The 14,819-nt window shown below is 37.9% G+C and overlaps 1 protein-coding gene across 1 annotated transcript in view; it reads left to right on the top strand.

Annotated features, from left to right (window-relative positions):
• The first annotated feature begins 2,179 nt into the window (after nt 1–2,179).
• The window catches only part of plch2a (phospholipase C, eta 2a), a 111,357-nt gene continuing 98,717 nt past the window's right edge, over nt 2,180–14,819 (top strand). The window contains exon 1 of the mRNA XM_049485540.1: nt 2,180–2,801. Within this exon, the coding sequence (XP_049341497.1) occupies nt 2,573–2,801 (229 nt within the window). The 5' untranslated portion in view covers nt 2,180–2,572. The remainder of the gene's footprint in view (nt 2,802–14,819) is intronic.

The following is a 14,819-nucleotide window of genomic DNA, read 5'->3' as shown; positions in this document are numbered from 1 at the left end:
TCACACATCTCTTTGTCTTCAGCTGTTCTCTTCTGTAGCCTTTTCTGAAAGAACCCTTTGTAGCACCTTTATTTTAGCTTCAAGTGTGTAGGAACAAGCTGCACTCACCAGTCTTACTTTCAGCATGATGGGAGACAGAAGTGATAGAAGTGGAGAAAAGCATCCCCTGTACTCTTTCATCTGTGTTGTATCCATGCCGGTAGACAGTCAGTCTGGATTTATAGAGTTATATCATGGCTTTGAGCTTTGATACACCCCCCCCCCCCCCCCCCATCTTCACATACACACAAACACAAACACACATACAATTACTTAGCTTGGAAGAAAGAAGTCCTAATAAGATGCTTCCTTTGTGTGTCAGACCATTCTGTATTTCCTTTTCAAAGCCACAGATTCGCGGCTTATGTTCCATTACCTGCAGTCTTCTTCTCTTAGTATCTCAGTATCATCTTTTCTCTCCACACTTTCAGAGCATTCTCACACCTCCTGCACTTTTTAGTTTGGTTAAATCAGACTCTAGTTCATTTTCTTTCTTCATGCTATGTGATTTATTTGGGCAGGTGTGAACACAGTAATCACTTTCAAATGTGGATCAAAACAATCGCACTTATTACTTTGAGAAGAGATGGTCTTGATTGGGTTTCAAATGGGTTTCAAACCTGTTGTCGGTGTTTGTGTTTGTGGTGAGAACGATTGTGATCTGAACTCAATCTGACCCAGCTATCAGCAGTACTCCACACATATGATAATTATTAACGTATATCTATAAACAGATGCAATCTCTGCTGTTGCTCAGTGTTAAAAAGCATAGAATTCTACACTAGTCCAAGACATAGGACATTCTTTCTGTATTTACCATATTTTTCGGACTATAAGGCGCATTATGTGACACTAGTAAGAATGCATACTTGAAGTAAACTAGGGTTTCCCTTCTAATTTAGCAGGTCTTGCCCGGTTAGCAGCACTAGCCAGCCAATGGTTAGCAGCATTAGCCAGCAGTCTGATATACTCATCTCTGAACTGCGAAAGAGCTAGCGCTGCAGTTAGCAGCTAATGCTAATGAAACTGTGCTCAGCCTAAGCCCTGACCTGTGGCATTCATACATAAGGCGCACTGGATTATAAGGCACAATTAATGGATTAAATGATTTAAAGTGTGTCTTATAGTCATGTAAGCATACGGTACTTTTTCACTTCCGTCCCATACAGTTCTGGGCCCAGTTTCCCAAAGGCATCTTAGCCTAAAGAACATCTTAACATGGATGAAAGTCTACACTTCAGTTGCTTCTCAGTTGTTTCATTTCAAATCCATTGTGGTGGCATGCCGAGAAAGAGTGGTGTAGAAACAAGGAAGTGGTCGTAAAGTAGCATTTAACTATAGTGAACTTTTTAAACGGAAGCACCAGATATTGACGTGAAGGCATGGATGGCGGCATGAGGATCGATGACACAGGTCCAAAGGGTCTGGAGCTTCTAGAAGCTCAAAAAAAAAAAAAAGATCTCTGGCTTTTTTTTACTATCTGTCCTTAATGGATGACTTCAAAAGAAGTTAACAAGATGTCAGAAGCAGCAGAAGCAGTGGACGTTCCTCCAACGTTGCGTGAAATTCTGACACATTGTCCACCAGTCAGTAGATCTAAAGGGGAACGTACCGTAGCTCTTGCGTTGAGTTCTTGTGGTTCTTGGAGATCAAAAGAAGAAGAAGAAGAGGAAAAAGAAGAAGAACAGTAGAGGAACAGGTTTCAGTTGTACCCTCTCTTCATCAGTCTGTCTCTGAATAGGTGATTTAAGCTTCAGGAGGTGGTGCGCTAGTGAGTGTAGACGCTAACGACTGTAAAACCTACATAAGGATTACATTTCCTTATGTAGGTACTGTAGTTTGAGCACTATTGTTCTGAGCCATCGCTTTAAAAATCACTTAAATCATCTGGATTTTTACGAGTGTACTCAATCTCTCTCTCTCTTGCTTACCGTACTTTATTCTCTGTCTCTCACTCTCTTTCTCTCAATCTCCCCCTGCTAACAACCCCCCCCAACCCCCACCCCCACCCCCGCTCTCCAGGCCCACTACAAGCAGTAGTCCACCTAAATCCCTTGGACCTGGATTACATTTCCGAGGGGATTTAGGCTATCTGCCTGACACATGTCGCACAGTTAGTCGTTAGCGCCTATGCTCACTAGCGCACCACCTCCTGACGCTTAAATCACCTATTCAGAGACAGTCGACTGCACACGGCGGCCTGATGAAGAGAGGTTACAACTGAAACCTGTTCCTCTACTGTTCTTCTGTTGCTGTTCTTCTTCTTCTTCTTCTTCTTCTTCTACATTTTGACCCTGGAGAAGTTTCTTAGTTTGATCTCCAAGGACCACAAGAACTCAACGCAAGAGCTACGGTACATACCAGTAGACAATGTGTCAGAATTTCACGCAACGTTGGAGGAACGTCCACTGCTTCTGCTGCTTTTGACATCTTCTGAACTTCTTTTCAAGTCATCCATTAAAAGGACAGACAGTAAAAAAAGCCAGAGATCGTCTTTTTTCTTTTTTTTTGAGCTCCCAGAAGCTCCGGAAGCATGAGCGCTGCAGTGTTCAGTGTGGGACCCGTGTCGTCGGTCCTCATGCCGCCATCAATGGTGCACTCTGGTCGGCCCGAGGTTGGGCACGAGCGAGCCTTCACGCCAATATCTGGTGCTTCTTTCACCAAAGCTCGCCACAAACTGAGCCTGTCTCGCCTGATCGAAGACTTCTTCTGGATTGGTGGGAGCATCGTCGCTGGCTCCAAGTGGAAGCTGGGCATGTTTGGTAAGAGCTGGAGGCACTTTATAGCAGTAGGATGCTCTAATTAATTGAAATCTGATGTAATAATATCTTGTAAATAATTATTTAGACTAAAAATGATTATTTATTAATGGTTCAACTGGTAAGCTTTGAGAATTATAGCAATATCATAAAAGCAAACACACAATTTGTTTAAACTTGAATGAAGTAAAGTCTGTTTTCCAAGTTGAGTAGGTGAACATTTGCGTCTTATGATCACAAATAATGAGTTTCTTTGATTTTACCAATTGAAAACCTATGGAATATAATCAAAAGAAAGATGGATGATCACAAGCCATCAAACCAAACTGAACTGCTTGATTTTTTGCACCAGGAGTGGCATAAAGTTATCCAAAAGCAGTGTGTAAGACTGGTGGAGGAGAACATGCCAAGATGCATGAAAACTGTGATTAAAAACCAGGGTTATTCCACCAAATATTGATTTCTTAACTTCAAAACTTTATGAATATGAACACGTTTTTTTTTTTTTTGCATTATGTGAGGTCTGAAAGGTCTGAAATTGTCTGCAATTAAATGCTCTAAATGACAATATTTTTATTTGGAATTTGGGAGAAATGTTGTCAGTAGTTTATAGAATAAAACAACAATGTTCATTTTATTTAAACATATACCTATAAATAGCAAAATCAGAGAAACTGATTCAGAAACTAAAGTGGTCTTTTAATTTTTTTTTTCATATATGATCTTTGGGAGTTGAATTGTTTACATATAAAAATAGAGTTTAATCAAGTTTTTAAGGCTTTTTTCATCATGTATTTACTTATTTGCCAATGTTTCTCCCTATTTCTGACACTCACCGTCAAATTTGACTAATTTGTAGATCATATCTTATTATTATGGTACTACTTTAAAATAAGGCTCCTTTACAAAGGGGTTATAAATAGTATATAAAGGTTTTTTTATTAATGTTTATAGTTTTAAATGCTTTAAAAAAAATGAATAAGCACTAAATAAACACATACATAGAAAAAGCAACAGTGAAAAAAACTTTTTAACATATCTAATAAAATAATATAGAAAGTCAGTTCAGTTGTTTATTATTTTATTATAGTTAAATGAATAAAGTTATTAACAGAAATGTTACTGATGACTGATGGAAAAGACAATTAAGTAAGATAAGCATCTAGTAAGATCTGAGGTTGAACAGTATAAACAAATGTGGAATCCCTGCTGACAAATTCTATTTATGAGTTGTAACTACTTATTAATGATTTATAACCTAATAAATAACCATTAATAAACTCCTTTATAAACTATTTATACACCCTTTATAAAGGAGCCTGGTTTTAAAGTGGTATCATTATTATTAACTACCTGGCCTCGATGTTGTTGGCTGTAAAACATCTAAAAAGCATAATTTCTGAGCTGTTAACTGCTGTGTTGGATGTGTTCTTCATATAATTTTACATGAGGGTTTAGAAAAAGAAGACTAAATAGAAGATAGATCTATTTTATTTACAAGACCATCAAACCAGTGCAAACTTCAATTAAATGTATTACAATTTAGGTATAAATACTTAATTTTAGGTTTAATAACCTTAATAACCTCAAGTTTTTACAAACTAAACAAACTAACAAAAGATCTATTTAATTTACAAGACCATCAAATCCAAGTACAAACTTCAGTTAAATGAACGCACAATTTAGGAATAAATACATTTTAAAGTTCTAAGTTTAATGACCTCAGGTTTTAATAAACAATTATCTCAAATTATTAAAGTTAGTTTAACTTATGCAGACATACAATGTGGAATCACCTTGTTTGGCTCCATAAAGAACAAAGAACACCTTTAATGGGTCACATTTAATTTGCTTAAACTTGTTCTTGAGAAAAGTCATAACGAAAAATGATCTAATCTAATATTATATTATTCAATATTCTTTACCAAAATTCTGTATAAATAGTTCCTCTGGTAAAATTCATGAATTTGGTGTATAATAGTTTTTGTAAAATTATTACACACTTATTACCACAGATGGTACACAGATGACAATGACAATAAAAAAAGCCTCTTTTTTAATGACTTTTATGAATTGTGTACAAAAACTATTCTATTGTAATCAGTTCTTTAAAATTCACTCATTTATTCTTTGCCAGAATAAAGTGCTGCATAAATAGTTCTGCTACAACAATTGGTGAATTTGGTGTATTCATTTCCATAAAATAATTCAGCGTGACTTGTGGCCAAGTGACGGAATTTAATAAGACTGAGCGGTCGTATAATTTAAGAAGCGCTGAATTGCTTCCAAAGGAATTGTGATTGAGATTTACACGCCTAATGCTCCGCCTCGAGGGACTCCACACAGCGGATTTCCATTTAAATAAGACTTTGCCGATGACTCCGCTCCGCATGTTGGAAATGACCAGTGTGTAATGATTGAATAATTGAATTCTGTTCTGGACGTTAGGAAATGTATTTCTCGGCCTAGTTGCCAATAGTTACTTTGATCTGCAGGACACTTGTGGGAATCATCCGCCTGTATAATACAGAGTCTCAGCCGGAGTGTGTCAACTTTGTCATTTGGTTGTTGTTCACACTGGATATTGTGATTCGCATCAGTTTGTGTGAGGGCTGCTTCACTGCTTTGAGAGAGAGATGGATGAGGCTGAACTAATTCGAACAGATTGTTTCCGAATTCTTCAGGAGACAGATGCGTCCTTTGCTGTTATTGCTACGTCGATTTAATGTCCTGTGCTTTGATTGGCTGTAACTGAGCATCAGTCGGAATCTTTATGAGGACACGGTGCTTCATCATTTTTCACAATGGAAAAAATCAGATTTATTGTCATTTAGAATCATGCATACTTTTATTATGGTGGTTTTGACATAAAGGGCCTTTTGTACACCCTGTGCAAGACGTGACGCGATGTTCATTGCTATCTTACACCTTGGTCACATAATATTGCATTGAATAGCATTGGAGTTTAAATATTGTGCAAATGTTTTTGGCACCTGTGGGAATTTTTAGCATCTGTGAAGTAAGTGTTTATTAGCTCAGTAAAACACCAGCATTATAATAAATGCAAACAGCAATTTTTAAAAATCTCCAAGTCTCTCCTCATCTGAGTTTAATAGAGTTATTTCTAGTTCTCATCATATTAATCAACCCCTGGTTTGGTAAATTGTTAAATGTGGTAAATCAGGTGAGGTGCTGACGGAACTGAACATAATATACACATGCTGGCTGAGGAGCATCCAGGAGAAATCTGGAACTGTTACACTTTGCTCTTCAGCTTGGCTCACAGGATATAACATACTTAGTTAAAAAAATGAGAATTCCTTGTTACGTTTTACTGTATGTATGTTTTTTTTTTTGCGTTTTCAGGTTAAAACACTCTGAGACAAATATTACTGAGATAAATGGATTAGTGTCATTTGTTTTGGTGCCTAAAACCTTTGCACAGTACTGTACAAGTACAGTACAAGCCAATGGCTGTGGTGGTCTGGAAGTGATTTAAGAGTTTAGCTGAATTTCTGGCATGTTTCTATTTTATATTGGTGGTGGGAAACACAGATGTGCGAATGACCGAGTTAAACCACGACAACAGTCAACAGTCAGCCATGCAATCATGACTGGATCGCCTGCGACTTATCTCTTTTACAGTTCAGAGCAAGGCTACAGATAAAACAGTTCAGTTTAATAAATTTAGGATGAGTGAGGACCTGTGAAGTTGATCAAATAATGTCAAACATAAAGGATAGGTTGAGGTTTTGGTGTGCTGTTTCCTTTATTTGAAAGTGAAATCATGGAAATGTTAATTAGTCAGTGTTGTAAATCCAACTTTTACATAAACAATAAACAGAATAAAGAATAAAATAACATTACTGTTCCCTTAAATGAGCTGCTGGAGTACCTTCACCTTAAAGGGAATGAATACTGGCACACTGATTTATTGGTTTATTTCATGTTACACCCAAAACACACCCTATGATTAATTAAGAGAATATTATAGTACACCCTTTTTGCACGTTTCAAAGAGCAACTGACTGGTGCGCTATAGATCGCTAAAATAGAGCCCTTAGTTTGTATAGCCATTCAAATTATGTTTAGTTAAAAAACATATACATATACAGTACCAGTGAAAAGTTCATATTAAAGACCTAAGTAAGTAATGAGGTAGTAAACATAAAAAATAGGCAATTAGGTAGTAGATAAAAACAGTATTTGGCCTTCATGAACACCTGACATGAAAACCCAACCCATGAAGTGTAGGACAAGATCTCAGCACCGTCTAGAAACTTTTTTTCTAGAAGGACAGATGGAGAACGTTCCAGGTTCAACCTCTTGGATAATGAGAGAGAATAACAATGTAGAAAATAATACAAATAAAGAAATTAAACATTAAATGTGTCAGTCCTGACGTTACTGTTACTATGTCTGCTCTGGATTCAGATTTACACAGTATCAGAATAAAGACTCCAACTCCCAGCATGCACTCCCTTTGGACCTTCCAGACGCTACGGCTTTCACGCTCTCCCAGCTTCTGATTGCTCACACCTGGTCTATTTTAGCTCAAATACCCCTCTGTTTCATTAGCTCGTCACTGAGTATTGAATTTAGTTTGTTAGCTCTTTTATGACGCATTTCTTTCATGACGTGTTTCCTTTTGTTACCGACCCCATTCGTGTTTTTAGACTACTGTCCAGAGACTTTTTTGCCCTCTGTATCGTTTGTTTATCCGTTGCCGACCTATTTTTATGTATTTAGACTATTGTTTTAGCCTAGTCTTTTTATTTTCTGGATTTTCCATGTATGACACTAGGTTTCACCGCCTTCTTCACTCAGGTATGTTGTTTACTATTGCTGCCTTTCTGATACTGACCCTGCCTGTCCCTAACTACCCCTGTAAGCCTAATCTCTTTGATAATAAATAAATGAAGAGAGCAAACTGAAAATATGAAAAACAAAAAGTGTATATACAAAAATTGAAGTACACCCATCGTCAAAAAATAGTTGCACTCAATCAACCAACTTGTTGGCTAGCTTCCAGAAGGCCTGGTCTCATGGTGGTGTAGGGTATAATTTCATATGAGGAAGCCAGATCATCGTTGGCCTTCATTACAGGTGCTTAGACAACCCATAGTTACGCTAATAAGGCCCTGTAGACCCTGTAACCAGTGACCCCACCTTTTCTGGACCAGTTTTCCAGTAGGACAATGCTCGTTCACATACTGCAAAACTATTAAGAGCTTGCCTTTAAGACACAGATACAATGCCATGGCCAGCTGTATCGACAGACTTGTCACTGATTGAAAATATAATAAATGTACCAGTTTAGGCAGTATTTTGGTTGTCAATCAAACAAATATGAAAACCCTGAGCAGGTTAACAGCTGTGTTGTTCCAATCCAATAAAGTGAATTGCAATTAGGGTCAAATCTAGCATATTGTAATGGACTGGATTTAGTCTATTTTAAGCGTGATCTTGTTCTAATCCTGTTTTTTTTTTCTGCAATTTCCCTAAACCAACACTGTTATGTACAGCTTGGAACTGTGACCTTAAAATGTAACAAAGCAGTTTCAGCGTGGATCTGTTTTACAGTGGAACATCTGCAGTTTGCAGAAGACACCTTCCCTCTAGACAGCATGGGATGTGGGTGTGTGGTTGTTACACAGCTATTTTTGGCTGTTTGCTTTTTGGCAATGTGCCAAAATCAAGTGTGAAGTACATTAGTGCCTCATCTTTCACTCTTCAATTATTTCTGGTGAAAAAAACAAACAAAACAAAACAAAATATTAAAGAGCTCCTTTAAACTTTAGAGAAAAACATAGTTTCCTCATAATTTGACATAACTAACGCATAGTAATCCAGTTAAATGTATGTTATTTCACATACAGAACAATAAATGAAGAATATAATGGCACACATCTCTAAATCATTGAATTCAGTTGATTTCAGTCTAGGTGTCAGGGGCTTAAAGAGCGTACTAAATTCATATTCATACATATTAATCCCTATGGATTTAGAATGGAATATTATATAAGCTCCTGTAGGTGTGTGGTGTGTGGGCGCCCTAATATTTTTGGTAATGTAATATGGTAAAAAATTAAAAAATGACATGGAAAAAAGTCATTGGATAGCATTTTGAGGAGTTATCTTACAAATAAGCTTAAATCCAGGCCAACATGTTCATGACAAGGCCACATGAATTATTTAAAAAAAAATGTTATGATAGAATATGTGGAACATTTCCTGACGTTTCCCTCTTTGTGTGTGCATTTTTAATATTCTTCAAACCAATAACGTCAAGTGTGTATAGAAAACACATCATAGAAGGCATTACCAACCCACCAACAGTGAACAGCATGGTGGTAATTGGTAAATGATTGTGACTGGCAGTGTCTGGTTATATTTATTTAGGGGAACAGGGAGAACATGGGAGTCTGGCAGAAATCACATTCAATGCAGAAGGCATCAGATATTGAATATCAAACAGGTCAAAGCAGTTTTTTTTTAACTTATCGTATTTTTCGCACTATCAATAAATGTCTATTTTCATATATAAGGTGCTTTTGTATTTGCAGTATTTACAGTAAGTTTAGATTTACAGATTTTCACTAAAGCTGGCGCATTAGCATTAGCGGCTAACTGCTAGTGGTTAGCAGATAATGTCACCTGAAAGAGCTACAATGAGGAACCCTTAGCTTTGCCCCATTTAGCTTGTTTTAACATGGTAAACATGCAGGCTACAGTCTGATATACCCCCCTCTAAACAGTAAAAGAGCTAGCACTGTGGTAAGTGACTAATAATAATGCATGATAGCAGCAGGCTAACCCTGGCCGATAATACTCGCCGCAAAGCAGTCAAAAAGCTAGTGCTCAGGGAGGTTATCGACTAATGCTAATTCATCTCCAGCAGTGCTATCCAGTCGATAATACTCACCTCTAAACGGCCAAAAAGCTAGTGTTCAATGCGGTTAGCGGCTAATGCTAATACTGCTACACTTGTCCAGCAGTTCTACGCAGGGTTAGCAGCAAGGTACAGGCCATTAATACTTATAAGGCACACCAGATTAAAAGGCGCACTGACAATTTTTGGAAACATTAAAGGATTTTAAGTGAGCCTTATAGTGCAAAAAATACAATACATGAATCTTAGCAAAAGTCATGGGACACAGAACATACATTCCTCTTTCTTGATAGATAAAAAAACTTTTGAACTATTTACTGTTGTAGGTCATAAGAGCAAATTACCATTATCTTTACTGATAAATGTGTAGATTGTACGTCTTGTGTGTCTGTTCAATAAAAAAATTAACCTCATTTTTTATTTACAGTTATGGTCAAATATAAAGTAGTTATTTTACCATGTTGGGATTTAAGGGTTAAAGGAGATTTTATTGTCATTCGCATCACATGTCGTACATAAGGTGGAACGAAATTGTGATCTCACGATCCAGTTTACACCCAAGAGCTGTTATTAAAATAGATATATAGATAAAATAAAGAATACAAAAAAAAATAGAATAAACAAAATAGATAAGATAAATACCCCCCCCCCCAAAAAAAAAAGCTATAAGATAAGTCACTTTAACATGAACACATAGTACTTCGCTATGTATATTATATTATGCCATATTATCTTATAAACAGCTCTGTAAAACAAAATAAGAGATCACTCAAAAATTATGAGTTTCTTTGATTCTACCAAATTGAAAACCTCTGGAATATAATCAAAGATTTGGCACCAGGAGCGGCATAAAGTTTTTCAAAAGCAGTGTGCAAGAGTGGTGGAGGAGAACATGCCAATATGCATAAAAACTGTGATTAAAAACCAGGGCTATTCCACCAAATATTAATTTCTGAACTCTATTTCTCATTTTCTGCAAAAAATAAAAAAAATGCTCTAAATGCCAATATTTTATTTTGGAATTTGGGAGAAATGTTGTCTGTAGTTTACAGAATAAAACAACAATGTTGATTTTAATTAAACATATACCTATAAATAGCAAAATCTGAGATACTGATTCATATATACAGTGCCCTCCATAATTATTGGCACCCCTGGTTAAGGTGTGTTCTTTAGCTTCTCATAAATTGAGTTTTGTTCAAAATAATATAGGACCACGATGGAAAAAAAGAGTAAAATACAACCTTTAACTCAAGTGAATTTATTCAGTATTCACATTAAGAAATAATAAACATCAAATCATGTGTGCCACAATTATTAGCACCCCTGATGTTAATACTTTGTACAACCCCCTTTTGCCAACAAAACAGCAGCTAATCTTCTCCTGTAATGTTTCACAAGATGGGAGAATACAGAAAGAGGGATCTTTGACCATTCCTCTTTGCACATTCTCTCTAAATCATCCAACGACCTGGGTCCTCTCCTCTGCACTCTCCTCTTCAGCTCACCCCACAGGTTTTCAATGGGGTTGAGGTCTGGGGACTGAGATGGCCATGGGAGGAGCTTGATTCTGTGTGCGGTGAACCATTTCTGTGTAGATTTGGCCACATGTTTAGGGTCATTATCTTGCTGAAAGACCCAGTGACGACCCATCTTCAGCTTTCGGGCAGAAGCCACCAGATTTTGTTTTAAAATGTCCTGGTATTTTAGAGCATTCATGATGCCATGCACCCTAACAAGGTTCCCAGGGCCTTTAGAAGAGAAACAGGCCCACAGCATCACTGATCCCCCGCCGTATTTCACATTGGGCATGAGGTGCTTTTCTGCATACTCAGCTCTTGTGTTACGCCAGACCCACTTAGAGCATTTGTTGCCAAAAAGCTCTATCTTTGTTTCATCTGACCAAAGCACACGGTCCCAGTTGAAGTCCCAGTACCGCTTAGCAAACTCCAAACGTTTGCGTTTATGATTGTGAGTGAGAAATGGTTTCTTCCGTGCATGCCTCCCAAACAGCTTGTTGGCATGTAGATAGCGCCTGATGGTTGTTTTGGAGACTTTGTGACCCCAAGAAGCTACCATTTGTTGCAATTCTGTAACAGTGAGCTTGGGAGAACTTTTAATTTCTCTTATCATCCTCCTCACTGTGCGTGGTGGCAAAATAAACTTGCGTCCTCGTCCAGGCTTGTTTACCACTGTTCCAGTTGTTTTAAACTTCTTAATAATTCCTCTGACAGTAGATATGGACAGGTGTAGGCGAGTAGCGATTTTCTTGTAGCCATTGCCTGACTTGTGAAGGTCAACACACATCTGCCTCACTTGAATGGTATGTTCCTTTGTCTTTCCCATGTTGAAGATAAATGGCCTCTGTGTCACGTCATATTTATACCCCAGGGAAACAGGAAGTTGTGAATTACTAATTAAATGTTCCTACATACTCTGATCAACTTCGTAAACTACTGTAGAAGTGACAGAAATACTTTTATTAAATTTATTTCCTAAGAATTGTTAGGGGTGCCAATAATTGTGGAACAGGTGATTTTATGAAGAATAATTATTTCTTAGTCAGGGATTTTATTTCCCCCTTAAAATTTACTTGAGTTAAAGGTTGGACTTTACTTTTTTTTCCCATCGTGGTCCTATATTATTTTGAACAAAACTCAATTTATGAGAAGCTAAAGAACACATCTTAACCAGGGGTGCCAATAATTATGGAGGGCACTGTATATAGCAATTAGTCTGCAGACGATCATGTTTTTGGACTGTAAAGTCATGTAACTGAGTCCAGGTCAGTCAGCATGTGGTGTGTTGTAGAAACACCTGTTTAGGAAGTTGGCATATGGACGCCAGACAATCCCTCTAAGCTTTAAGTCGGTGATGCCCAGAGAGACCCACCTGACCGTGCTGTGACACACATCGAGCTGACAGCCAGAAGGCGACCAGGTCAAATGCTCAATTTGCTTCCACAGGCTTAAGCAGTATCAAGAGTCACAGCTTCCCTTGACCAGGTCCTGATTTCCTCCATTCCTCCATTCACATCGCTCCTCTTCTCGTCCTCTTTAGTTAAGCCTTTTGTTCAGCCAGCTTACTGACCCAGATCATTGTCTGCTGGCTGTGAGAAATCAGTTTTTGTCCGTTTTGCTTTTCAGAGTTGCTGTCGGGAGGATGGAGGGCACTTAATTGGGTTTTTATTTCCATGATTAACAACAACCTAGCCAATCTGAGAGAACATTTCAATAAATGTGATGGAAGAACAAGATTAGCCTCAATTTCTCGCCAAGGCGATTCACCTTTGAATGAGCGTTTTGTTCAAACCTGATTACCGCGCAAATCTCAACCTGGTTTCCATGGCAACCAATTGAAGTGTGTGCATGTGTGTGTGCATGTGTATGAGACGTCTCTCTGGGAAAACGCTTACCTGTATGTGCTTCTTCACAGTGTTACTGTGTAGGTTACTGGATCTAGCACTGCGTTATATATCTTTGCAGAGATAGCTCCTTCCGTTTTAAAATACCTGACCATCTTTTTTATTTTTCAGGTCATGGAAGTCATTAATGTTCATTCAATATGTGTATATAAACCATTTATTTAACAACACATACAGATGTAGCATGTAACACATGGGTAATACATGGGTGTATCTCAACTTTCTCGAAGTTGTAGAGATTCCTAATGCTTTTTCTGCAATGTTCTTTTATGTCTTTCAGGTAATTTAAGTCATTAATGTTCATTCAGTATGTGTATATATGCACTAAAAATACAAATCATAGTGGCAAAAGATTAGATTGCAACATAGCAATATTAATCGAAAGGAAGATTAAAAAAGTTGCAAGAAACAATAAATTATTAAAACTTTGGATTGATGTAGATAACCCTTGGTAACATTTATTAAGCAACATATACAGAAGTCTGGACTTTCTCAAAGTTGTAGAGGTTCCTAATGCTTTTCTGCATTAATCTATACCATGCAGCTTAAATATTCTCATGCAGATTTTGTGGTACGAATGTGGTACAAGCGTTGATAGCATGTTCGGTAATATCCCACACATTGTAAATCAGGGAAAGGTCTGGTGAGGCAATTAGCCATCTGCACTTTCAGAGCAAGCTCTTGAGATGACACCAGTATGTTTTACATTTCAATTTAGGGTATTTAAACTAGCAGACCCCCTTAGACACCTAGGAGAAAATTGTTAGGTTAGGAACTCTTTAAAACGATGGGTCTTCAGTCTGTATTTGAAGACAGCGAGTGACTCCTCTACTGTTCTGACACCCAGTGGAAGTTTATTCCAACACCTTGGTTCCAAGACAGAAGAGTTGGGATGTCTGGATGTCTTCTGTGGGACTTGAGGGATGTTGAGTCAAACCGAACAGAACTGGAAGCTTGAAGCTTGAAGAGCTCTTGGTGCTGATCTGGCTTTGACCATTGCCGTCAAGTATGAAGGAGCTGGTTCGTTTTTGGCTTTGTAGGCCAGCGTTAGGGTTTTGAATCTCATGAAGGCGGCTACAGACAGCCAGAAAAACAAAGGTAAAAAAGGAGTCACATGACTAAACTTGGGAAAATTGAAGTTGAGTCGTTACTCTACTGTTCTGACACCTGATGGAAGTGTGTTTCACTACGTTGGTTCCAAGACAGAGAAGAGTCAGGATGTTGGGATGTCTTCTGTGGGACTTGAGGCATGATAGGTTGAGCCAAGCCGTATTGAAAACTCAAAGAGCTCTTGGTGCTGATCTGGCTTTGACCATTGCAATTAAGTATGAAGGAACTGGTCCATTTTTGGCTTTGTAGGCCAGCGTTAGGGTTTTGAATCTCATGAAGGCAGCTACAGGAAACCAATGGAGGGAAGGTAGATCCAGAAGATTGAAAATTGAGTCTTGCTGCAGTGTTCTAAGTTGCAGTGGCCTGATGGCTTGCAAAGGAACACCAAGCAGAAGGGCGCTGCAGTAGTCAAGTCTTAAAATGACAAGAGAAGACTTGAGTGGGAGAATAAGTCTGCATTTGCAACATGGATCAAGAATAAAACTGGTCGTCCATAACTACGCCAAGGTTTTGTGTTTCTGCAGACAGAGTGACCAGTGATTCTCAAAGGAGATTGTCTGATTATGGTGAAGATCTGTAGTTCCTGGGATAAACA

This window comes from Astyanax mexicanus, chromosome 12, assembly GCF_023375975.1.
Source record: "Astyanax mexicanus isolate ESR-SI-001 chromosome 12, AstMex3_surface, whole genome shotgun sequence".
In the NCBI taxonomy this organism is placed as follows: Eukaryota; Metazoa; Chordata; class Actinopteri; order Characiformes; family Acestrorhamphidae; genus Astyanax; species Astyanax mexicanus.
This window is presented reverse-complemented; position numbering and strand designations above follow the sequence as displayed.